Source organism: Osmerus mordax, chromosome 16, assembly GCF_038355195.1.
Source record: "Osmerus mordax isolate fOsmMor3 chromosome 16, fOsmMor3.pri, whole genome shotgun sequence".
In the NCBI taxonomy this organism is placed as follows: Eukaryota; Metazoa; Chordata; class Actinopteri; order Osmeriformes; family Osmeridae; genus Osmerus; species Osmerus mordax.
Window position 1 is genome coordinate 646,712 of NC_090065.1, and position 25,196 is coordinate 671,907.

The 25,196-nt window shown below is 51.7% G+C and overlaps 2 protein-coding genes across 2 annotated transcripts; both read left to right on the forward strand.

The window, feature by feature from the left end:
- Positions 1 to 3,616: 3,616 nt before the first annotated feature.
- Positions 3,617 to 21,013, forward strand: LOC136958750 (collagen alpha-4(IV) chain-like; the record flags this gene model as incomplete). The annotated part of the gene is made up of 32 exons (XM_067252846.1): positions 3,617 to 3,745; positions 3,873 to 4,072; positions 4,245 to 4,370; positions 4,616 to 4,651; positions 4,836 to 4,929; positions 7,095 to 7,175; positions 8,187 to 8,252; positions 8,707 to 8,779; positions 8,873 to 8,977; positions 9,118 to 9,273; positions 9,766 to 9,855; positions 9,944 to 10,104; positions 10,698 to 10,770; positions 11,385 to 11,491; positions 11,852 to 12,035; positions 12,136 to 12,204; positions 12,334 to 12,441; positions 12,805 to 13,023; positions 13,434 to 13,583; positions 13,795 to 13,956; positions 14,049 to 14,183; positions 14,361 to 14,474; positions 14,635 to 14,813; positions 15,926 to 16,000; positions 16,114 to 16,122; positions 16,947 to 17,045; positions 19,568 to 19,675; positions 19,921 to 19,992; positions 20,257 to 20,385; positions 20,461 to 20,578; positions 20,702 to 20,857; positions 20,958 to 21,013. Coding segments are annotated over exons 1-32 (3,639 nt in total), but the record flags the coding sequence as incomplete, so codon positions are not given.
- Positions 21,014 to 21,908: 895 nt separating this feature from the next.
- On the forward strand, positions 21,909 to 24,575 carry LOC136958751 (collagen alpha-4(IV) chain-like). Its single transcript, XM_067252848.1, has 5 exons — positions 21,909 to 21,912; positions 22,022 to 22,147; positions 22,406 to 22,594; positions 23,740 to 24,023; positions 24,318 to 24,575. The coding sequence occupies exons 1-5, from the start codon at positions 21,909 to 21,911 to the stop codon at positions 24,573 to 24,575; spliced, it is 861 nt and encodes a 286-aa protein (XP_067108949.1).
- Positions 24,576 to 25,196: the final 621 nt, after the last annotated feature.

Here is a 25,196-nt window from a genome sequence, read left to right on the forward strand (position 1 = left end):
CACGGGCAGGTCAGACCTCGAAGGGGTGCTGGTCAAGTCCAGACGGTCAATGATCAACTTCAAAACTATTCATCCTCTTTCAGTTGGCCACGAGCTACCGATGCGCAGGTACAGTCCCACGCTATGACAATAAGGACTTGCGTGAGCGGTGGCTTCTACGACACAATTCGGTAAAGTGTGGCGGAGGACACGAGCCGCGGGGACAGAGAGCGCAGACGGAGCCGCTGTTAGACCGCATAAGACCTGTTTAATAGGTAAGATATATTAAAATCATGTGTGGTCTGAACGCAGGTGTAGTTTACTTTCAGGGCACAACAATGGACTTAATGTATGGAAGACATGTCCGGTACATAATTTAGCCGAGCAAATTAGACTAAATCAAATGGTTTGTATTTGGCGTAAACATTTATAACTTCAGATATAAGCCTACTTATAGGCCTGCAGCACTGTTAATATGAAGATGGTATAGCCTCTAATATCTAATAATGTTTATAATAATGACAAATATTTATAATTATTTTTGATCAAGGCAAATAGTGTGTCTTAGGTTTGTAGCGGTGTGTAAATGTAAAGGGAACCGTGGACTGATTGAGCCGCATCACTTCTGTTACATGTCTCATACTACGAGGCTTGTTTTAAAATACTTTAATTATTTAGATAAAATAAGTTCTTAAAAAGTTATCATAAAAAAATACTTGCTACAACCAAATGAACTATACTAAGTAGACAGTTTAAGTGCTGCATGTTATTCCTCAAATATACAAGGACTGTGTGTTCATCCTATCCCAGGTTAATGAAGACTAGTCTGGTGGTGGGTTTGCTTGATCACAGGTTTGTGTCCTGCAGTACTGAGAGCTGCCTGCAGTGACCATGGCTGACCACAGGTGGCAACATCAAAGCAGAGCACCAATGACACGCCTCACTCTGTCTCTCTGGTGAGTGCTGTCCTAAAACACGGATCGTGTGTGAAACAAATATTTTAAACATGTTTAGCCAGACCAGCTCATCTGTCAGGGAGTCAGGTGGCTGAGCGGTTAGGGAATCGGGCTAGTAATCTGAAGGTTGCCAGTTCGATTCCTGGCTGTGCCAAATGACGTTGTGTCCTTGGGCAAGGCACTTCACCCTACTTGCCTCGGGGGAATGTCCCTGTACTTACTGTAAGTCGCTCTGGATAAGAGCGTCTGCTAAATGACTACAAGTAATGTAAATCTGTGGTCAACCCCCCAGGATCTCACCCCTGCCCCTCCGCCCCCCTCCGCAGTGTATATCCAGGACTGGTCTGGCGACACAGTCTATAGTTTACACAGACACTTACTCTACTGTCAGAGTCAAGCTGCAGACACATATTCCATGTGTGTGTGTGTTAACAGCAGAACATCCTGAGTGTGTGTTGTGTTCCCGCAGGTGGCTGCTGGTGCTCTGGGGGCCTGGGGGTCATGGAGTAAGTAGTGTTCTCACACTCACAGTCCTGGTGCCATGGTTACAGTTCTAGGGCCAGTCCTGGTGCCATGGTTAGTCCTGGTGCCAGGGTTACAGTTCTAGGGCCAGTCCTGGTGCCATGGTTACAGTCCTGGTGCCATGGTTACAGTTCTAGGGCCAGTATGTTTAACCTGATTTACACACCTGGTCCAGGAACAGCTCTGTGCTCTGAGACACGAGACAAACACAGATTCTGGTAATATATATATATATATATATATATAATGTAAATGCTTGGTCCCATGTTTCATTAACTGAAAGAAAATATCCCAGGAAAGTTTCATGATAGTGTTCACACTGTAAAACTATTAAGAGTACAAATGGGTCCAAGTCATATAAAAGTTTCATCTGAGCAGCTGTGCTCTTAGGGTTCTCCTCCTTACACAAGCATCCAAATATTTACCAGACAGCAGGAATATGTTGACCAGTGTTTGTTCAACAAGTCTGAGAGAGAAGACACACTGATAAGCCGTGAGCTTCCTCCTCCACACACTGTGAGACACACTGTGAGACACACTGTACATGAGACACACTGTGAGACACACTGTGAGACACACTGTGAGACACACTGTACATGAAACACACTGTGTACATGAGACACACTGTGAGACACACTGTGAGACACACTGTACATGAAACACACTGTGTACATGAGACACACTGTACATGAGACACACTGTACATGAGACACACTGTGAGACACACTGTGAGACACACTGTACATGAGACACACTGTGTACATGAGACACTGTGAGACACACTGTGTACATGAGACACACTGTACATGAGACACAGTGTGTACATGAGACACTGTGAGACACACTGTGTACATGAGACACACTGTACATGAGACACACTGTACATGAGACACACTGTGTACATGAGACACAGTGTGTACATGAGACACTGTGAGACACACTGTGTACATGAGACACACTGTACGTGAGACACACTGTACGTGAGACACACTGTGAGACACAGTGTACATGAGACACACTGTGAGACACACTGTACATGAGACACACTGTGTACATGAGACACTGTGAGACACACTGTGTACATGAGACACACTGTACATGAGACACCCCCCCCCCCGTGTTTGATGTGATGCTAGTTAGCTTGCACCTAACTAAGTTAACATATTTGAGTGTGCTATTACATTAGCAATAATGTCAGCAAGTTTGAGGTGTATGCATAGGCTAACCATTAAATTAGCAGCACATTTCCCGTATTTAACAATGATTAAACATGGACTTACCTGAAAGTGATGCACGGGCACCATCTCGCAGTCTCTTTCTTTCTTCCTTTTCCTGACTCCTGTTATCGTTTTAAGCCCATTTTAGAAAGGTTGACCTAGCCTACTGTCAAAGTTCGTCAGCCCACTGAGGCACCCACAGCGAGCTTGGGAAGTTGAGTGTGTAGCCGATTTGTTTTGTGTTGGGGGGGGGGCACCATCGTAACTTTTTGTGAGCATTTAAATAGGCTACATCTCTTGTTCTGCATGTTTTGTAATATACTTATCTAATATTTCTATACTAAAATAATATCGGTATTATAAGTATTATAACTATGATGATTTTTCAGTTGGCTATTTTTTGGTGCCCCCTCAGGAGTTGGTGCCCTACGCACAGCGCGTAGTGCGCGTTATGGGAGCGGCGGCACTGGCTACACAAACACTGTTTTTGACGTGATTTTAACATAACATTTTGATCGAACGAGTTGTGATAAAGTACTCACATTAAGGAAAGTTAGGACTGCGTTCATAACGTGATGTAACATTTTAGTTGACGTTGTCCAGGGCCCCTTAGATGTCATGTGCCCCTGGGCAAGTGCCCAGTAGCCCTAATGGTTAATCCGGCCCTGACTGCAGGCAGCTGATGTGTGTGTGTTCCAGGGCAGGCGTGAGGGTGAGTGTGAGGGCCTGGACTGCTCCGTGTGCAACTGTCTTCCTGCCAAGGGCGTCAGGGTACGATCTTTAACTTTTAAATGCAGATCAAGAGGTCACAGGTTCAAATCTCCCCTGTACTTTGTGTTGGATAAATGAACTTATTATGGTTCTGATTGTGACCTTCGACCCTGGATGGAGATGGTTGGACATGGTGCTGTCAGCTGATTGTCTGCTTCTCTGCAGGGCGCAATGGGACAGCTGGGGCCCCGGGGGTCCCGAGGACCCACTGGGGATAGCGGCCCCTCAGGACAGCAGGGGGAGAAGGGGAAGAGGGGGGCCGGGGGCCCCACGGGGCCGGAGGGAGAGAAGGGGGACAAGGTGGGTAGCGTACACTTCAGGAAATGGAGGCCTGGGATAGAGAGGGAGGGGGGTGGAGAGAGAGCGAGAATGAATTGGAGAGAGAGGGTGAGCCAGAGATCACTGTGGACTGAACAATGTGTTTCAGGGTGAGACTGGACCTCCTGGGTTTGATGGTGTTCATGGTGTGGATGTAAGTTCCCAGCAGCACTCACCTCCAACATCTTCACCTCCAACATCTTCACCTCCAACATCTAGCACACTAGCTTCATTCGACACAGAAACCAAGTTTGTTCTCACTGGGCTTGAATCAGACCCCTGCTGTAGAGACTCCTCTAGTGGTCACATGTAAAAACGACACATCCTAAGGATTACACACAACTTAACATGCATGCGTACATGTGTGTTCATGTGTTTATGTGTGAGTGTGTGTGTTCATGTGTGAGTGCGTGTGTTCATGTGTGAGTGTGTGTGTTCATGTGTGAGTGTGTGTGTTCATGTGTGAGTGTGTGTGTTCCAGGGCCACCCTGGGGTGGCAGGGCCCCCCGGCCCCCCAGGGCTGGATGGCTGCTCTGGGGCTCCAGGAAGACCAGGGGGGCCCGGACGCATCGCCCCCCCCGGACCAGAGGGCTTCCCTGGGCCACCGGTGAGAGGAACCCCCACCTTCCACCTCCGACCATTAACCAGCTACCACCTTTTGTTACTTCCGGTTTGCTTAATGTGTCACTTCCTGTTCAGGGACCACCTGGTCGGAAAGGAAGTAAGGGAGAGCCTATCTACAGGTCTGCAGTCAGTCTGCTTGTAAGTGTATGTGTGAGTGTGTGTATGTGTGAGTGTGTGTTGGTGAGTTTGTGTAGGTGTGTGTACATGAAGCTATTTTGTGTCTGGCAGAGTGACCCTGGGCCTGCTGGTGATCCTGGTGGACCTGTAAGACGACATCATAATCATCATCATCATTCTCTTCATCATCACACCTTACACATACACATACCTCAGTCAATGCAGTGATCCTTATCGCACTAAAGACATATGCGGGCCAGTTCTTAGATCTGACACACCGAGATCTGCTCTCACCTTCTGGATCTGTGATCCACTACTCTCCCCTGGTGAGGATCATCTGTGCTCTGTTGCTTCACCTGCAGGGTCCACCTGGGCGCCTGGGGGTCAAGGGCCATAGGGGACCACCTGGACCAGCGGGGCTGGACGTGAGTGGGGGGGGGGGGGGGGGGGGAGAGCAGTAGCTGAACATGAGTGTGCCTTATAGGACTGCTTGTGAACTAATCCGATGCAGCCAACGTTACTCTTTGTAGTTAGAGTTTAGTTTTAAACTACATAATGTGCATGATAATTTGGCAATTTAACTACTTCTACTTCTGTTGTCCAAGAGCCCTAATGCAACACTGCAAGGGGAATTTGGAATAACAAGTAGGTCTATGCTAGCTAATGTTGGACGACAAGGAAGTAACACAACATGTAGCGGTGGCGTGATGTCATTTCAGACCTTCCCTGTCCTCCATGTCGGTGCAGTTAATAACATTTTGACATATTCTTTTATAGTTGCTTGGCCAGTTAATAACATGTTTCAGACATAACACATGACCAATTTCCCTATTTTAGTCCATTGATACCTTTCCTGTAAAAGTAAAGTTAATTCTGTTGATCCGACAATGCTACGTGTGTTACATAATATTTGTCTGAGTTCGCCATTTCGTTAGCCTACTACTAGCAAGACAAGCTGAACTGAACCAAGGTAAGTTAGCTAAGCTAGTTTGACTCATACTTGGACGTAGTTATTCTTCAACTTGTAAACTTGTAACTATTGTTAGTTTGATTTGCGTACAACTCAATAAATACATAATTTAACGTTATTTTGTTGTTGCTAGTTAGCTAAACCGCGTGATGTACATAGGTTTAGCCAAACTTACCTGATATGAATATTTATTATAGGTAATTTTTAAGGGTATTTTTAATTAGGTTCTTGTTAAGACCTAGCTATATTAACATATTTTTGATTCTGACATGATTGCACAACACGACTCCTTCAGACGGTCACGGTCTTTCGCAACCCACAGGCGCAGTAGAACCTGCGTGATGTCAGCCCACATGCGCAGTAGAACCTGCGTGATGTCAGCCCACATGCGCAGTAGAACCTGCGTTATGTCAGCCCACATGCAGTAGAACCTGCGTGATGTCAGCCCACAGCTGCAGTAGAACCTGCGTTATGTCAGCCCACATGCAGTAGAACCTGCGTGATGTCAGCCCACAGGTGCAGTAGAACCTGCGTTATGTCAGCCCACATGCAGTAGAACCTGCGTTATGTCAGCCCACATGCAGTAGAACCTGCGTGATGTCAGCCCACAGGCGCAGTAGAACCTGCGTTATGTCAGCCCACATGCAGTAGAACCTGCGTTATGTCAGCCCACCTGCAGTAGAACCTGCGTTATGTCAGCCCACCTGCAGTAGAACCTGCGTTATGTCAGCCCACATGCAGTAGAACCTGCGTTATGTCAGCCCACCTGCAGTAGAACCTGCGTGATGTCAGCCCACATGCAGTAGAACCTGCGTTATGTCAGCCCACATGCAGTAGAACCTGCGTGATGTCAGCCCACAGGCGCAGTAGAACCTGCGTTATGTCAGCCCACATGCAGTAGAACCTGCGTTATGTCAGCCCACCTGCAGTAGAACCTGCGTTATGTCAGCCCACCTGCAGTAGAACCTGCGTTATGTCAGCCCACATGCAGTAGAACCTGCGTTATGTCAGCCCACCTGCAGTAGAACCTGCGTGATGTCAGCCCACATGCAGTAGAACCTGCGTTATGTCAGCGTGACGTGGTCGGATAATTCACCTGAAGGTGAATTGAGGTAGAGACAAAAAGAGAGAGTAAACTAGAGATAGAGATAATATTCACAGTGATAAATAACCAACCTTTTTCTTCATCAGGGTGATGACGGTCCCACAGGGTACAGAGGCCCATCTGTGAGTCTATAAGCACACACACACACACACTCACACACACTCACACACAAACACACACACACTCACACACACACACACACACACAAACACACACTCACACACACTGTTGTTGCAGGGAGACCGGGGCAGGTCACTGGCTGGTCTGAAAGGTGACGAGGTGAGTCTGTTCTGATATCCTCAGTCTGAATCATGGGTTTCATCAAGTTCAGTTACAGTATTACTGTGTTCTCAGGACTGAACACTGCCATGCATGATGTGGGGTTATAATCTCTCTTCTTGTCTCTTTTCTCTCATCTTCTCTGCTCTCATATTTCTGCTCTCCTCTCTTTTCGACTCTCCTCCTCTCCTCCTCCTCTCCCCCTCCTCTCCTCTCCTCTCCTCCTTCTTCTCCAGGGTGACCCTGGCTCTCCAGGGCCCCCTGGTCCAGATGAGTTAGTTCAGTCTCCAGACATCTTCTACCTGAAGGGCTTTAAGGTACGAAGCTGCCCTTACTATAGACCTTACTGCTCCTGTAGAGCCTCACAGTAGACCTGTCTGTCTTTTTCAATATTGTGTCAGAAAATCTCAAATTGAAACCAGATTATTCTAATCATGTCTGGCCTACTTCCACACTCTTTATTTTTTCAATAAGGTTTTTAACAAAATTCAAACAAACTGCTAATCTCTGATAATAGCATGAAATCCACGCTTATTTTAATAACTTTTTCTCAAATTCACATTCAAAAAATGTGTAACTTGTGTGTGTGACCTGTCTGTCTGTGTGTGTGACCTGTCTGTCTGTGTGTGACCTGTCTGCCTGTGTGTGTGACCTGTCTGTGTGTGTGTGACCTGTCTGTCTGTGTGTGACCTGTCTGTCTGTGTGTGACCTGTCTGTCTGTGTGTGTGACCTGTCTGCCTGTGTGTGTGATCTGTCTGTCTGTGTGTGTGACCTGTCTGTGTGTGTGACCTGTCTGTCTGTTTGTGACCTGTCTGTCTGTGTGTGTGACCTGTCTGCCTGTGTGTGTGACCTGCCTGTGTGTGTGATCTGTCTGTGTGTGTGACCTGTCTGTCTGTGTGTGACCTGTCTGCCTGTGTGTGACCTGTCTGTCTGTGTGTGACCTGTCTGTCTGTGTGTGTGACCTGTCTCTCTGTGTGTGACCTGTCTGTCTGTGTGTGACCTGTCTGTCTGTGTGTGACCTGTCTCTCTGTGTGTGACCTGTCTGTCTGTGTGTGACCTGTCTGTCTGTGTGTGACCTGTCTGTCTGTGTGTGACCTGTCTCTCTGTGTGTGACCTGTCTCTCTGTGTGTGACCTGTCTGTCTGTGTGTGACCTGTCTGTCTCCAGGGAGACAGGGGGAGCCCAGGACTGTGTGGACCCGGAGGCCCAGATGTGAGTTGTTGCACAGTACACTGTGTGTGTGTGTGTGGATTTATTCTTCTGTTGACCACCTGTGTGTATAATCTTCTGTTGACCTGTCTCTCTGTGCGTGCGCGTGTGTGTGTACAGGGTACCAGAGGCTCCTATGAAGGCGTGAAGGGAGAGAAGGGGATTCCTGGTTTCCCTGGCCTGAGGGTACTGTGTTCTACTGACTGTGTTCTACTGTTTTCTACTGCAGTCTTCTGTGTTCTCCTGGTTTCTACTGGGTTCTACTGTGTTGTCCTCGTTTCTACTGTGACCTACTGTGTTCTACGGTCCTTGACTGGTTCCGTTTCTTTCCAGGGTGTTCTGGGGTTTCCAGGACAACCAGGTCCATCAGGAACACAGGTACCACAGCATATCCCACACACCTCTTACTTCATGGTTATTCATGTTCCTGGGTACCCTAAAGTAATGATCTCCTGTCACTAAGGGTTACCCTGGAGAAAAAGGACTTTCTGGACTCATAGGGAACGCCGGACCAAAGGTGTCAACACACACTAACACACACACACACACACACACACACACACTAACACACACAGACATGAAACATGCACACACACCATGGGCTTCTGTAGGAGTCACCAAGCTGTCCTGTCCCTCCCAGGGTTACCTAGGAGAACCTGGCCCCCAGGGGCCAACATTATACATCTCCCAAAACCATACAACAGGAGAAGGAGGTGAGGTGGTGGGGGTAGCTCTTGGGAAAGTATTGGGGAGTGTGTCTGGTGTGTGTCCCAGGTGTGTGTGCTCATGTTGTGTGTTTGTTCCAGGTGTGAAGGGAGGGCAAGGGGAGCTGGGCCTTCCAGGACAGAGAGGAGAGCCTGGTGACGCTGGCCTCCATGGACCTCCAGGACCACCGGGGGGCAGCCTGCCAGGTACACCTGTTCCTGGACCCTCCCAGTTACACCTGACCCTCACCCCGACCCCTGACCCTGCCTTTACCCTACATCACCACTTCCATATTCTGTCTCTGTTACTGCACATGCTGAGTCTGCTGGCTGACCTCTGCCCCCAGGTCCTCCAGGGCTGCCAGGCAGAGCTGGGACCCCCGGCTCTAAGGGCTACAAGGGGGACCCTGGCAGGTATTATGACCACACACCCAACGAGGGGCCCCCAGGATCCACTGGGGCCCATGGGGCCAAGGGCTTCCGAGGCCCTCCTGGCATCCCAGGTAGAGCACTCACACACCATGTACACATACCGTGCACACACACCACTGGCTCTAATGGTTCTCCATTTACACTTGTGACTTGTGACATCATCTCTGTGCGCCTGTCTGGATGCTCCTCCCTGGTACATCATTGCTGTGACATCATCTCTGTGTGCCTGTCTGGATGCTGAATGGACATGCCTTCAGGATGTCGAGGTGAGACTGGTCCTGTTTCTGATCCTGTTCTTGGTTCTGGTCCAGTGTTTCCCCTAGGTTTACAGCTTGGGGGGGGGGCATGTAGAGAGAGAAATTACATGCCGTCATGTAAATAACATAAATAACATAAGGCCATTTAGTTTGTTTAATAAAATAGCAAGCTATAGACCTGTTTTATAGGAAAGGTAACCTTAAATGATTTATTTTGTGATCTGGCGCTATATTAAAAATAAAATTAAAAAAATTATTTGAAAAACATGAAAAACATCGTGATTTGTGTCTGTGTTTCTCCTGCAGCCGCCATCTGTGCTCCTGGAGATCCTGGACCACAGGGGGAACCTGGAGCCCCTGGGCCCCCGGGACAGGCTGGCATGAAGGGAGTCAGAGGTGTGTGTGTATGGGTGTGTCAGTGGGGCAGGGGTATTATTTGCTTGAGTATATTGTTTGCTATTGTTTGTCTGTGTGTGTCCTGCAGGCCCAGTAGGAGACTGTGAGTGTGTCCTGGTGGGGGGCCAGAAAGGGGCACCAGGCCCAGAGGGTGTCCGGGGCCCCCCAGGGTACGATGGGCTCCCAGGGACCAGCGGTCTGAGAGGGGAGCTGGGCCCCAACGGAGACCCCGGCCTACCTGGAGGTCAGGTGAGCACTCACCCTAACTCTACCTGACCACCGTAACTCTACCTGAACACCTTGACTGTACCTGAACACCGTAACTCTACCTGAACACCTTGACTCTACCTGAACACCGTAACTCTACCTGAACACCTTGACTCTACCTGAACACCTTGACTCTACCTGAACACCGTGACTCTACCTGAACACCGTGACTCTACCTGAACACCGTAACTCTACCTGAACACCTTGACTCTACCTGAACACCTTGACTCTACCTGAACACCTTGACTCTACCTGAACACCGTAACTCTACCTGAACACCTTGACTCTACCTGAACACCTTGACTGTACCTGGAGGTCAGGTGAGCATCGGAGCTGTGTTTGACATCCCATACATACTGTACTATGTTTACTTAATGTTCTATCATACTTGTAGCTGTATATTTATGTACATATTCTTTGCATAGTTTTATGACTTTCTGACTTTGTTATTCCTTTATTTTTACATTTTATATTTCGACTTCTGAATTATCTGTATTTAGTGAATTTCCCCAGTGTGGGCTAAATAAGGTCATACAATACAATATAATAATCCCATGCACCTCTCTGGTCTCCAGGGTAACCCAGGACTTCCTGGTCTGAGGGGGGTGAAAGGTCAAAAGGGCACGGCCTTCGGGACCAACATCAGAGGTGGGCAGGACCATAGATATATATAAAGGCTAGATGTCTCGTCCGTGTTGCCGGCCAACGGAGTAGAACGTACGCACATGGCGGCCATCTTGCTACAGTCAACTCGCTCACCCATAACATTGTGTTGGTGCTACATGTACTTTTTAAATAACCATAACTTGCTCAATTTTCAACCGATTTTTAAACGGTTTGGTTTGTTATCAACGTCAGAGATGTCGTTATGCCACTGCATACCTATGAATAATTATGTTATTTAAAAAAAAAAATAGCGACATCTCTGACGTTGATAACAAACCAAACCGTTTAAAAATCGGTTGAAAATTGAGCAAGTTATGGTTAGCACAATGTTATGGGTGAGCGAGTTGACTGTAGCAAGATGGCAGCCATTTGCGGACGCTCTAGACTCCGCCGTAAGACATCTAGCCTTTATATATATCTATGGGCAGGACCCGTGGAGATCCTGAGGCCTGATTGCTTGATTACTGATTGATTGATTACATGATGTTAATTAATGGATTGATCTGACTAAGCCCACACTAACATAACATGTTGTCAGTGTTGGTCGGCATGTCATTGTTGTGTGTTGTTAGTGAAGTTCCTCTCTGTCCGTGCAGGACTGAAGGGAGATCCAGGAGCTGCAGGCTTCAGGGGCCCCACAGGCTCACCCGGGAGCCCAGGACTGGACGGCTCCCCTGGGCCGCAGGGAGACCCAGGACCGCCTGTGAGTGGATCACCAGGACTCCTAACTGGGATTCAGTCTGATGGGACTGTAGGACATACTGCATGCAGTCATAGTCATGAATGACATCACTGATATCTACAGTGTATTTATACTCTTCCAGAGAAAGAGGGAGAGAGAGAGAGAGAGGGAGAGAAAGAGAAAGAGGGAGAGAAAGAGAAAGAGAGAGAGAGGGGTGGGGGACATACATATACCTGCAACAGTTAACAGAGAAATACAGTACACTGTATGTATAAATATATAGACATACAGTTTAAGTAGTACATAACTGATACAGACATGGAATCATATAAGTGTGATATGAGTATTGACTCTAACCGCCCCCGCCCCCCCCTCCTTCAGGGGGAAGGCGTGGCAGGTACCCGTGGTGCTAAAGGTGTCCTAGGCTCCCCAGGTCCCCGGGGGCCCCCAGGCAGGGCAGGCCCCTCAGGGTGGGGGGCCCCAGGCGGCCGAGGGTACCCTGGAGCCCCTGGAGACAGCGGCCGGCAAGGGCCCCCTGGCCCCCCTGGCACCTCCGGACTCCCAGGTTAGTGTCTGTGTGTGTGTGTGTGTGTGTGTGTGTGTGTGTGTGTGTGTGTGGTCTGATGGCTCGTCCTCTTGGTCTAACGGTGTGGGTCTCCCTTTAGGGGACGTGTTGCCCTGCCACCCCTCAGGCCCTGGCACCCCGGGCCGGAAAGGACCGCCTGGATCCCCAGGTGAACATCTCACTCCACCACACTCGGTGTGGGTCTTTAAGAGTTCAAGTTAGCGTGAGCCTAGTCAGATCAGCCCCCACTGTGAACTGTTAATCCTGACCAGCTCTGCCTGTGATTGGCTGTGCTCAGGTAGTCCCGGCCCTCCAGGAATTCATGGTTTCCCTGGTAACCAAGGGTTGATTGGGATCAAAGGGAAGAGAGGAGATGATGCTGGGAGCTGGGAGACCGGACCCCCAGGTAACACACACAACCAGGTATCACACACACACATTCAGGTCAGGTGGTCAGGTCAGGTTGCTGAGCGGTTAGGGAATCGGGCTAGTAATCTGAAGGTTGCCAGTTCGATTCCCGGCCGTGCCAAATGACGTTGTGTCCTTGGGCAAGGCACTTCACCCTACTTGCCTCGGGGCGAATGTCCCTGTACTTACTGTAAGTCGCTCTGGATAAGAGCGTCTGCTAAATGACTTAATGTAAATGTAAATGTAAACACACAAAGACAGAAGTAACATACACACAGGCACATACACTCACACACCTAGATAACACACACACGTATGCACATGCACATACACACACAGGTGTATGTGTGTTTCCTCCCAGGACAGTCTGGGGATCAGGGGGCTCCAGGGGAACCAGGCCCCAAGGGCATCTCTCTAGACGGGCCCCCTGGCCTCCCCAGCCCCCCTGGGGCCCCCGGCCTCCAGGGAGCTCCAGGAGAAGCCCTCAACGCCAGGCCGGGACGCCCAGGACCAGGGGGCCCTCGTGGGTCGCTCGGGAGGAAGGGAGTCCCTGGTCCCTCCGGCCTGCCTGGAGCTCCAGGTACGATCACATCACAACAGTTACGTTTCTATTCACTCAGCTGATGCTTTCACCCAAAATGATGTGCAAATGGAGCAAAACTGCAGCAGAAGATCAAGGATCAGAAGTGCGCAGGTCTAACAGTGTTTCAGGGATGGTCGGTAGCAGGTCTAACAGTGTTTCAGGGATGTCCCTCATATGAGATGTGACTCCTTCATGATGTGGTCAATAACAGATATGCTCTTGCTTGCTGTCCGTCATAGCTGCTTCACTTCACACTCCTCAGATACGACGCCACAACTGGACACATCCCAGAAATATTCCATGACGGATAGACATTCAAAACTTAAATTAACTTAAACATTTTATGTCTAGTCTTGTATATTGATGATTGTATATTGATTTATTGTTGATGATGTGTTTCCGTACAGGTTTCCCTGGCCTGCCTGGGGGGCTGGGGCACAAAGGACACCCAGGAGATCCAGGTTACCCTGGATCTCCTGGCCCCCCTGGCCAGGACCATTCAGGCTGCCCTGGCTCCCCCGGCCCCCCTGGACCATCTGGTTTTACAGGACCAGCAGGTGAGAACCAGCAGGGTTCCAGAGGGTTCTGGCAGGAACAGAGCAAGTTTTATAGGGCACCGGGACACCAACCTGTGGTTTCTGTCAATGTCATTTTGTAGACGCTTGTATGGGGGGGGGGGGGGGGTCTGCACACGCATGTGTGTGTGTGTGTATTTGTGTGTGTGTGGGTTAATGCGTGTGTGTATTTACATGTGGGTGTGGGTGTCAGGTGCCAGTGGAGCAAAAGGCATCAGGGGAGACCCAGGTGTTTCTGGAGCTATTAGGGGGCCTCCAGGGGCCCGGGGTGCCCCAGGCCTCTCCTCCCCAGGAGACACAGGCCTTCCTGGGCCACAAGGAGACCACGGCGTGCCTGGCTCTCCAGGACTCAAAGGTTAACCGGGCAGGCATTTATCTGTGTGTGTTTTTATTCTTAACAATGATAAACAAGGAAACATCTATTTCATATGTGGCATCCCTCCCCAGGAGAGAGAGGGGCCCCGGGTAGGCCTGGGTCTGGGGGGGCCTCTGCCCTCCCTGGGCCCCCCGGCCTCCCAGGGAGGAAGGGCCAAAGGGGCCCTGATGGTGTCCCAGGGGGTCCCGGCCTCCAGGGCTCCAAAGGTAGGCTATGTTCTACCTGTCCTCCTCCCTCCTCTTCCTCCTCTTCCTCCTCTTCCTCCTCCTAGAGTTCACACTCCACACCTGTCAATCACAGCACTTTTTAAAACATTTTTTGTTTATGATTATAATTGTTTCATGTTAAATTCCCCCTCTCGCTCCTCTCTCTCGCCCCCCCAGGTCATAAGGGCCTCCCGGGGCCACCAGGTCAGCGTCCCAGCAACATGGACTACATCAAGGGAGGCATAGGGCCCCCCGGCCCCCCAGGGCTCAACGGGTTCCCTGGACCCCGAGGTGAAGGAGGGACACACATTCCTACACTATAAACATATACACACACACAGACCCACTTACACACACAGGAATACACTCTTCCATCCTGAACATTGAGCTCCTCCACACAGGAAAGTTGGAATCAACATATCCATTGTTGTTGTTGTTTACATGTCCACAGGGCCCAAGGGTGTCCAGGGGCCCCCAGGACTGAAGGGGAGGGATCATGTTGAGGGGCCCATAGGGGAGAAAGGGTCCTCGGGCCCCCCAGGTAGATCAGGGAGCCGGGGCCCCCCTGGCCCCTCCGGACCTAAGGGCTTCCAGGGGGTGGTGGGGTTTCCAGGGCCTGTAGGAGACCCGGTATGCCTCTCTCTTATGTACCTCTCTGGTAGAACCTCCTTCCCCTCCTTCTCTCCTCTCCTGCCCTCCTTCCCCTCCTCCTCTTCTCTCCTCTCCTGCCCTCCTTCCCCTCCTCCTCCTTCCCCTCCTCCTCTTCTCTCCTCTCCTGCCCTCCTTCCCCTCCTCCTCCTTCCCCTCCTCCTCTTCTCTCCTCTCCTGCCCTCCTTCCCCTCCTCCTCTCCTGCCCTCCTTCCCCTCCTCCTCTTCTCTCCTCTCCTGCCCTCCTTCCCCTCCTCCTCTTCTCTCCTCTCCTGCCCTCCTTCCCCTCCTCCTCCTTCCCCTCCTCCTCTTCTCTCCTCTCCTGCCCTCCTTCCCCTCCTCCTCTCCTGCCCTCCTTCCCCTCCTCCTCCTTCCCCTCCTCCTCTTCTCTCCTCTCCTGCCCTCCTTCCCCTCCTCCTCTTCTCTCCTCTCCTGCCCTCCTTCCCCTCCTCCTTCCCCTCCTCTTCTCTCCTCTCCTGCCCTCCTTCCCCTCCTCCTCTCCTGCCCTCCTTCCCCTCCTCCTCCTTCCCCTCCTCCTCTTCTCTCCTCTCCTGCCCTCCTTCCCCTCCTCCTCTTCTCTCCTCTCCTCTCCTGCCCTCCTTCCCCTCCTCCTCTTCTCTCCTCTCCTGCCCTCCTTCCCCTCCTCCTTCCCCTCCTCTTCTCTCCTCTCCTGCCCTCCTTCCCCTCCTCCTCCTTCCCCTCCTCCTCTTCCCTCCTCTCCTGCCCTCCTTCCCCTCCTACTCCTTCCCCTCCTCCTCTTCCCTCTTCTCCTGCCCTCCTTCCCCTCCTCCTCTCCTGCCCTCCTTCCCCTCCTCCTCCTTCCCTCCTCTCCTGTCCTCCTTCCCCTCCTCCTCCTTCCCTCTTCTCCTCTCTTTCTCTCCCTCCTCTCCTCATATATTGACACATGTACGACCAAGCACAAGACAGTGTAACCATAACAACGCGTGTTTTGAACCCTGCAGGGCTACCCTGGTTTCATTGGTCCTCCTGGTGACCCTGGGTTACCGGGCCACCCCGGAGTGAAGGGTGAGTAGAGATGGAGGGAAGGGGAGGGAGAGAGATGTAGTCTTAGTCTAACCTCCCCCCCTACACAGGTGACCCTGGGGAGTCTCTGGGCCAACCTGGCCCCCCAGGACCCAGAGGACCTGCTGGAGACCCAGGACCTAGAGGTGACACACACACTCACACACACACACTCTCACACACACACACACAGACATTAATGTATCTGTTGTTTTTTATATCCTATTCTTCATGTGGATCCCTGACTCTCCTCTCCCAGAGTGCGAGGGTGAGTCCAGCAGACATCCCCCCCCTACACAACCAGTTCAAGTGTAACAGCACCCATTCAGTCTTGAAGAGATAGTCACCAGTCCTCCCCTGCCCTCTCTCCTCTCCCTTCTCCTCTCCCCTGCCCTCTCTCCTCTCCCTTCTCCTCTCCCCTGCCCTCTCTCCTCTCCCTTCTCCTCTCCCCTGCCCTCTCTCCTCTCCCCTGCCCTCTCTCCTCTCCCTTCTCCTCTCCCCTGCCCTCTCTCCTCTCCCCTGCCCTCTCTCCTCTCCCTTCTCCTCTCCCCCTGCCCTCTCTCCTCTCCCTTCTCCTCTCCCCCTGCCCTCTCTCCTCTCCCTTCTCCTCTCCCCTGCCCTCTCTCCTCTCCCTTCTCCTCTCCTCTCCCTTCTCCTCTCCCCTGCCCTCTCTCCTCTCCCTTCTCCTCTCCCCTGCCCTCTCTCCTCTCCCCTGCCCTCTCTCCTCTCCCTTCTCCTCTCCCCTGCCCTCTCTCCCCTGCCCTCTCTCCTCTCCCTTCTCCTCTCCCCCTGCCCTCTCTCCTCTCCCTTCTCCTCTCCCCCTGCCCTCTCTCCTCTCCCTTCTCCTCTCCCCTGCCCTCTCTCCTCTCCCTTCTCCTCTCCCCTGCCCTCTCTCCTCTCCCCTGCCCTCTCTCCTCTCCCTTCTCCTCTCCCCTGCCCTCTCTCCTCTCCCTTCTCCTCTCCCCTGCCCTCTCCTCTCCCTTCTCCTCTCCCCTGCCCTCTCTCCTCTCCCTTCTACTCTCCCCTGCCCCCTCTCCTCTCCCCTGCCCTCTCTCCTCTCCCCTGCCCTCCTCTCCCTTCTCCTCTCCCTAGCTGCTCAGGGTTCTCCAGGGGACCCAGGACGTCCAGGTCCTGCAGGACAGCCTGGACCCAGAGGGGGCCCAGGGGCAGCAGGCCTGTTTGGGGGAGCAGGTACACACATTTTCTACATTTTAGATTTTTACATTTTAGATTTCAAACTACATGTTTACCGTAGGCACCTTCCTGACATAATAAATTACTTGTTTGTGCAAACTACTACTATGCAGGGAGTCAGGTGGCTGAGCGGTGAGGGAGTCGGACTAGTAATCCGAAGGTTGCTAGTTCGATTCCCGGTCATGCCAACTGACGTTGTGTCCTTGGGCAAGGCACTTCACCCTACTTGCCTCGGGGGAATGTCCCTGTACTTACTGTAAGTCGCTCTGGATAAGAGCGTCTGCTAAATGACTAAATGTAAATGTAAATGTAAACTAACTTGAAAAAATGATTCTGATTCTGACCTCCCCCTTACAGTTCAGGCTGTGTGTGTGTGTGAGGGTTGAATATGTGTATCTGATGCTGTGTGTGTGTGTGTGGGGGTTGAATATGTGTATCTGATGCTGTGTGTGTGTGTGGGGGGGTTGAATATGTGTATCTGATGCTGTGTGTGTGTGTGGGGGTTGAATATGTGTATCTGATGCTGTGTGTGTGTGTGGGGGTTGAATATGTGTATCTGATGCTGTGTGTGTGTGGGGGTTGAATATGTGTATCTGATGCTGTGTGTGTGTGGGGGTTGAATATGTGTATCTGATGCTGTGTGTGTGTGTGTGTGGGGGTTGAATATGTGTATCTGATGCTGTGTGTGTGGGGGTTGAATATGTGTATCTGATGCTGTGTGTGTGTGTGTGGGGGTTGAATATGTGTATCTGATGCTGTGTGTGTGTGTGGGGGTTGAATATGTGTATCTGATGCTGTGTGTGTGTGGGGGTTGAATATGTGTATCTGATGCTGTGTGTGTGTGTGGGGGGGTTGAATATGTGTATCTGATGCTGTGTGTGTGTGTGTGTGGGGGTTGAATATGTGTATCTGATGCTGTGTGTGTGTGTGTGGGGGTTGAATATGTGTATCTAATGCTGTGTGTGTGTGTGTGGGGGTTGAATATGTGTATCTGATGCTGTGTGTGTGTGTGGGGGGGTTGAATATGTGTATCTGATGCTGTGTGTGTGTGTGTGGGGGTTGAATATGTGTATCTGATGCTGTGTGTGTGTGGGGGTTGAATATGTGTATCTGATGCTGTGTGTGTGTGTGTGGGGGTTGAATATGTGTATCTGATGCTGTGTGTGTGTGTGTGGGGGTTGAATATGTGTATCTGATGCTGTGTGTGTGTGTGTGGGGGTTGAATATGTGTATCTGATGCTGTGTGTGTGTGTGTGGGGGTTGAATATGTGTATCTGATGCTGTGTGTGTGTGTGTGGGGGTTGAATATGTGTATCTGATGCTGTGTGTGTGGGGGTTGAATATGTGTATCTGATGCTGTGTGTGTGTGTGGGGGGGTTGAATATGTGTATCTGATGCTGTGTGTGTGTGTGTGGGGGTTGAATATGTGTATCTGATGCTGTGTGTGTGTGTGTGGGGGTTGAATATGTGTATCTGATGCTGTGTGTGGGGGTTGAATATGTGTATCTGATGCTGTGTGTGTGTGTGTGGGGGTTGAATATGTGTATCTGATGCTGTGTGTGTGTGGGGGTTGAATATGTGTATCTGATGCTGTGTGTGTGTGTGTGGGGGTTGAATATGTGTATCTGATGCTGTGTGTGTGTGTGTGGGGGTTGAATATGTGTATCTGATGCTGTGTGTGTGTGTGTGTGGGGGTTGAATATGTGTATCTGATGCTGTGTGTGTGTGTGTGGGGGTTGAATATGTGTATCTGATGCTGTGTGTGTGTGTGTGGGGGTTGAATATGTGTATCTGATGCTGTGTGTGTGTGTGTGTGGGGGTTGAATATGTGTATCTGATGCTGTGTGTGTGTGTGTGTGTGTGGGGGTTGAATATGTGTATCTGATGCTGTGCGTGTGTGTGTGGGGGTTGAATATGTGTATCTGATGCTGTGTGTGTGTGTGGGGGGGTTGAATATGTGTATCTGATGCTGTGTGTGTGTGTGTGGGGGTTGAATATGTGTATCTGATGCTGTGTGTGTGTGTGTGAGGGTTGAATATGTGTATCTGATGCTGTGTGTGTGTGTGTGGGGGTTGAATATGTGTATCTGATGCTGTGTGTGTGTGTGTGTGTGGGGGTTGAATATGTGTATCTGATGCTGTGTGTGTGTGTGTGGGGGTTGAATATGTGTATCTGATGCTGTGTGTGTGTGTGGGGGTTGAATATGTGTATCTGATGCTGTGTGTGTGTGTGGGGGGGTTGAATATGTGTATCTGATGCTGTGTGTGTGTGTGTGGGGGTTGAATATGTGTATCTGATGCTGTGTGTGTGTGTGTGGGGGTTGAAAATGTGTATCTGATGCTGTGTGTGTGGGGGGGGGTTGAATATGTGTATCTGATGCTGTGTGTGGGGGTTGAATATGTGTATCTGATGCTGTGTGTGTGTGTGGGGGTTGAATATGTGTATCTGATGCTGTGTGTGTGTGTGTGGGGGTTGAATGTGTGTATCTGATGCTGTGTGTGTGTGTGTGGGGGTTGCAGGCGTCCATGGTCCCAGAAGCCCCCCAGGACGTTCAGGGTCTCCAGGCTCTCCAGGAACCCGGGGAGGAGAGGGGCCTCGGGGGGGCCTCGGACCCCCAGGAGCCTCAGGTACACACTCCTTCACACAAACACTCTCCTCTCTCTCTCCTCTCCAGAGATGGGAAGTAACCAAGTACAAATACTTCCTTACTGTACTTAAGTAGATTTTTCTTGTATCGGTATAGAAACTTTTTTGTGTTGTGATGTGTGTGAATGAAACGTTTCCCCCAAAAAGTTTTGAAAGGTTAAAAAAATATTTTCAATACTCTCCTCCTCCCCCTCTCTGTGTTTGTCTCGTGTGTGTTCCTTCTCAGGGCCGCCCGGCCCCCCCGGCCTGGACGGGCTGGATGGACTGCAGGGACCCAAGGGTGCGAAGGGGGCGCGAGGTGAGAGAACACACATACACACCTCACACACTACTACAGCTACACACATACACACCTCACACACTACTACAGCTACACACATAGACACCTCACACACTACTACAGATACACACATACACACCTCACACACTACTACAGCTACACACATAGACACCTCACACACTACTACAGATACACACATACACACCTCACACACTACTACAGATACACACCTCACACACTACTACAGCTACACACAACCACAGATTCTGTCCTCCTCCCCAGGCCAGGAGACGTCTGGGCCCCCAGGACCAGAGGGCTTCCACGGGGAGAAAGGAGCACGAGGATACCCTGGGCCCCCAGGTCCCTCGTACCCTGGACACCGGGGCCTCACTGGGCCCCCTGGCTTCCCTGGTAGGCCCCCTGGACACACACGCACACACACACACTCCTGGCTTCCCTGGTACACAGTGTGTGCGTGTCTTTCAGGTGACCCGGGGCGACCAGGACCTGCAGGTGTGCCTGGAGGAGGGTGTGAGGGTCAGGGGAGAGGACCTGACGGCCACCAGGGGGAGCCTGGGGACGACGGACCTTCAGGTGACTGTGTGTGTGTGTGTGTATCACGTGTGTGTTACAGGATAGTGTGTGTGAATGAAAGTGTGATGTGTGTGTGTGTGTGTGACAGTATCCATTGTGTGTGTAATACCATGGTGTGTGTGCCAATATCCAGGCCCCCCAGGTCCCCCCGGCCCCCCAGGAAGCGGCCAGACCATCCCAGGATCCCCTGGGCCCCCAGGTGCCCCGGGCCAGCCTGGGCTGAAGGGCGAGAGAGGGTCCCACGGCCCCCGTGGGACAGCAGAGCACCCTGGGCCAGCGGGGCCCAAAGGTACGAGGACCCTAACCCTAACCGGGTTTTAAAACTCAACAGAACAGGTCTGTGTTCTTTGCCAACCAGGGAGGTGTGTGTGTGTGTGTGTGTGTGTCAGGCGAGAGGGGACCACCAGGTGCCAGAGGCCCTGATGGACCACATGGTCACCTTGGCGATGTTGGACCACCTGGGCCCAAAGGAGACAAAGGCATGACTGGAAACCGAGGTGACCTATGACCTCTGACCTCTCTATCTCTCTGACCTCTCACACCTCTATATCTCTCTGACCTCTATCTCTCTGACCTCTCACACCTCTATATCTCTCTGACCTCTATCTCTCTGACCTCTCACACTCTATATCTCTCTGACCTCTCTATCTCTCTGACCTCTGACCTCTCTATCTCTCTGACCTCTCTATCTCTCTGACCTCTCACACCTCTATATCTCTCTGACCTCTATCTCTCTGACCTCTGACCTCTCTATCTCTCTGACCTCTGACCTCTCTATCTCTCTGACCTCTCACACCTCTATATCTCTCTGACCTCTGACCTCTCTATCTCTCTGACCTCTCACACCTCTATATCTCTCTGACCTCTCTATCTCTCTGACCTCTCTGACCTCTCTATCTCTCTGACCTCTCACACCTCTCTATCTCTCTGACCTCTATCTCTCTGACCTCTATCTCTCTGACCTCTGACCTCTATCTCTCTGACCTCTCACACCTCTCTATCTCTCTGACCTCTGACCTCTATCTCTCTGACCTCTCACACCTCTCTATCTCTCTGACCTCTATCTCTCTGACCTCTGACCTCTCTATCTCTCTGACCTCTCACACCTCTCTATCTGTCTGACCTCTGACCTCTCTATCTCTCTGACTCCTGCCTGTCTCCCCCCCCCCCCCCAGGCCCCCAGGGGCCACCAGCTAAACTCCCCTGTAACATCAGCTCTGCCGGCCCACCGGGTCCTGATGGTGTCCGTGGTAACCTTGGTCCCTCTGGCAACGCTGGACCCAAAGGTGGGATGCCTGAGAGAAAGAGAGAGAATGTGAAGATACTATTTGTCATACTGAATGTGTTTGTAGAGTATTTCACTTGTTTGTGCGTTTATATATATTTGTGTTTGGTGGGTTTGTGCGTGTATATATGTTTGTGTGGGTGGGTGTGTGTGTGTGTGTGTGTGCAGGCACGTCAGGCACTAAGGGTCCAGCGGGGTCCAGGGGCCCTCCAGGACAGTTGGGCCCCCCTGGTCTCCCAGGCCCCCGGGGGAACCCTGGAGTCCGGGGGGACCCTGGAGACCTCGGTCACCAAGGCTTCATCGGGCTGCAAGGTACACACACGCACATCCCTTAAACTTAATGTCATTCTAACCCTCATCCCCCTAGAATAAACCCTAGAAATAGCAATCAACAACTCTCCCCCCCTCTCTCTCTCTCTCTCTCTCTCTCTCTCTCTCTCTCTCTCTCTCTCTCTCTCTCCCTCTCTCCCTCTCTCTTCCCCTCTCTCTACCTCCCTTTCTACCTCTCTCTCTCTCTTCCCCTCTCTCTACCTCCCTCTCTCTTACCCCCAGGCCCCACCGGCCCCCAGGGAGACCCTGGCCCCCCGGGGGGGTCTAAGGGGGCCAGGCCCGGGTTCCTGCTGGTGATCCACAGCCAGGCAGCCGAGGTGCCCGTGTGCCCCCAGGACAGCCCCCTGCTGTGGGAGGGTTACAGCCTGCTGTACCTGAAGGCCAAGAAGGAGACCCACCTCCAGGACCTGGGTATGGAGGGGGGGCAGGGCCTGGGTATGGAGGGGGGGCGGGGCCTGGGTATGGAGGGGGGGGGCGGGGCCTGGGTATGGAGGGGGGGCAGGGCCTGGGTATGGAGGGGGGGCGGGGCCTGGGTATGGAGGGGGGGCGGGGCCTGGGTATGGAGGGGGGCGGGGCCTGGCAGGGCTGGCATACAGGACAGATTTTCAGGATTTTCTCCTACATTTACATTTATTCATTTAGCTTTTATCCAAAGCGACTTCCAAAAGAGAGCTTTACAAAAGTGATAGGTTAATGATCATAAACAACAAGATAGCCTCAAAAACATTGCGGGCAGCCAAAACATGAAGCATACACTGTGATAAGCAAATAAGTGCCAATGGGAAGAAACATAAGAGCATGTAGTTAAACAAGTTACAATTAAACAACATGAACTTCAAAATTGCAAGTGTACCTGTAGGAAAGCAAGCAACAGTAATATAAATTTTCAGCGAGTACAAGTAGCTAAATCAGTTACAACTAACCAACAAGTGCAACAAGACCCTCAATAAGAGTCATTGTGTTCCTGGAGGAAATAAACTAAACTAACATCAGATCCAGTCCCGTTCACCGCTCGGAAGGTCAGTACCAGGGTCTGGAATCTGATACGGGCCGTGATGGGTAGCCAGTGGAGGGGGATGAGGAGCGGGGTGACATGGGAGCGTCTGGGTAGGTTGAAGACCAGACGGGCCGCTGCGTTCTGAATCCTCTGGAGAGGGCGGGTTGCACATGCTGGGAGACCAGCGAGCAGCGAGTTGCAGTAGTCCAACTTGGAGAGGACAAGCGCTTGGACTAGCAGCTGGGTGGAATGCTCAGACAGGTATCTCCTGATCTTCCGGATGTTGTAGAGGGTGAATCTACACAACTGGGAGACTGCAGCAATGTGGGCTGTGAGGGAGAGCTCGTCATCCATGGTCACCCCGAGAGGTCACCGTCGCAGATCCCAGTGTGATTGAGAGATCGTGGGTGATTGAGAGATTGTGGGAGATGGAGGGTTTGGCTGGGATGATGGAAAGTTCTGTTTTGGCAAGGTTCGGCTGGAGGTGGTGCTTGGTCCTACTGTGTCTCCTCCTCACCCTTTCTCCCCCCCCTCCTCCTCCTCCCCCCTCTCCCCCCAGGCCAGGCCGGCTCCTGTCTAAGGGTCTTCTCCACCATGCCGGTCTCCCATTGTAACTCCGCCTCCTGCCACTACGCCAGCCGCAACGACAAATCCTATTGGCTGTCCACCACTGCGTCCGTTCCCATGACGCCGTTCTCCGGCCCCGACATCCGCGCCCACATCAGCCGCTGCGTGGTGTGTGATGCGGCGTCGCCGGCGGTAACCGTCCACAGCCAGGACCCCACCCTCCCCTCCTGCCCCCCTGGCTGGAGGGGTCTCTGGTCTGGATACTCCTTCCTCATGGTGAGGGTGTGTGAGTGTGTGTGTGTGTGTATGTGTGAGGCTGTGTGTGAGGGTGTGGGTGTGTGTGTGTGAGGGTGTGGGTGTGTGTGTGTGAGGCTGTGTGAGTGTGTGTTTGTGAGGGTGTGTGAGGCTGTGTGGGTGTGTGAGTGTGTGTGTGTCGAGGGTGTGGGTGTGTGTGTGTGAGGGTGTGTGTGTGTGGGAAGGGGTGTGTGTATTTTAGTGTGTGTGTATTCACTCTCCTCTCTTTCCTCCCTCTCCCCTGGCCCCCCGTCCCCCCTCTCCTCCCCCCTACAGACAGGTTTAGGTAACAGGGGTGGCGGTCAGGCTCTGTCATCTTCAGGCAGCTGTCTGAGGGACTTCCGTTCCCAGGTCTTCGTGGAGTGTCAGGGCGCTCGTGGCTCCTGCCACTACTTCTCCAACATGCTGAGCTTCTGGCTGACCAGCGTGGACCGTGCCCAGGGCCTGGGCCACGCCCCCCAGCCCAGTGTCCTGAAGACAGCCGCTCAGCAGCGCCAGCGAACCAGCCGCTGTCACGTCTGCACCCGGGCGTGACCACGCCCTCCTTACCTCTGACCCGACGCCCCACCCTGCCTTCCAGAACCAGCTGGACTGCTCTTTATCTGGACCAGTCCTCCAGTCCAAATATCTCTAGTTAGGAGTCCAAACGGTCTTTGTGTCTGGTGTCTGGTGTCACCCCACACACACACACACTTGCATCCCCCTCCAGCCCCAGGTATATATCTCTGCTGTCAGATCCTGATATAATAATCTGATTGTGGAAAATGTCAAAAGTTCAAAAGAAACAAAGTAAAAGATTTCTTGATCAGGTTTAAGTTCATATTTTTTTTATTTGTTTCTCCGAACTGACCCCAAATGACCATCGGCGTACAGTACATCTTTAATCTGTTTACAAACATCAGAAACACGGAGTGCAAAGACAGGGGACTGTGCTGTGCTCTCTACTGTTCACAGTGCCTTTTAACACACACACACATGCACACACACATGCACACACACACACAGGACTGACCGTGCTGTGCTCTCTACTGTTCACAGTGAACACGTACACACACACACAGAGACAAACACACTGTGGACATCATCATCATCGTCACGGTTCTGAACCTGCTCCCACCAACCCTGGTGCAGAAGAAGGGAATGTTTTGAAACAAT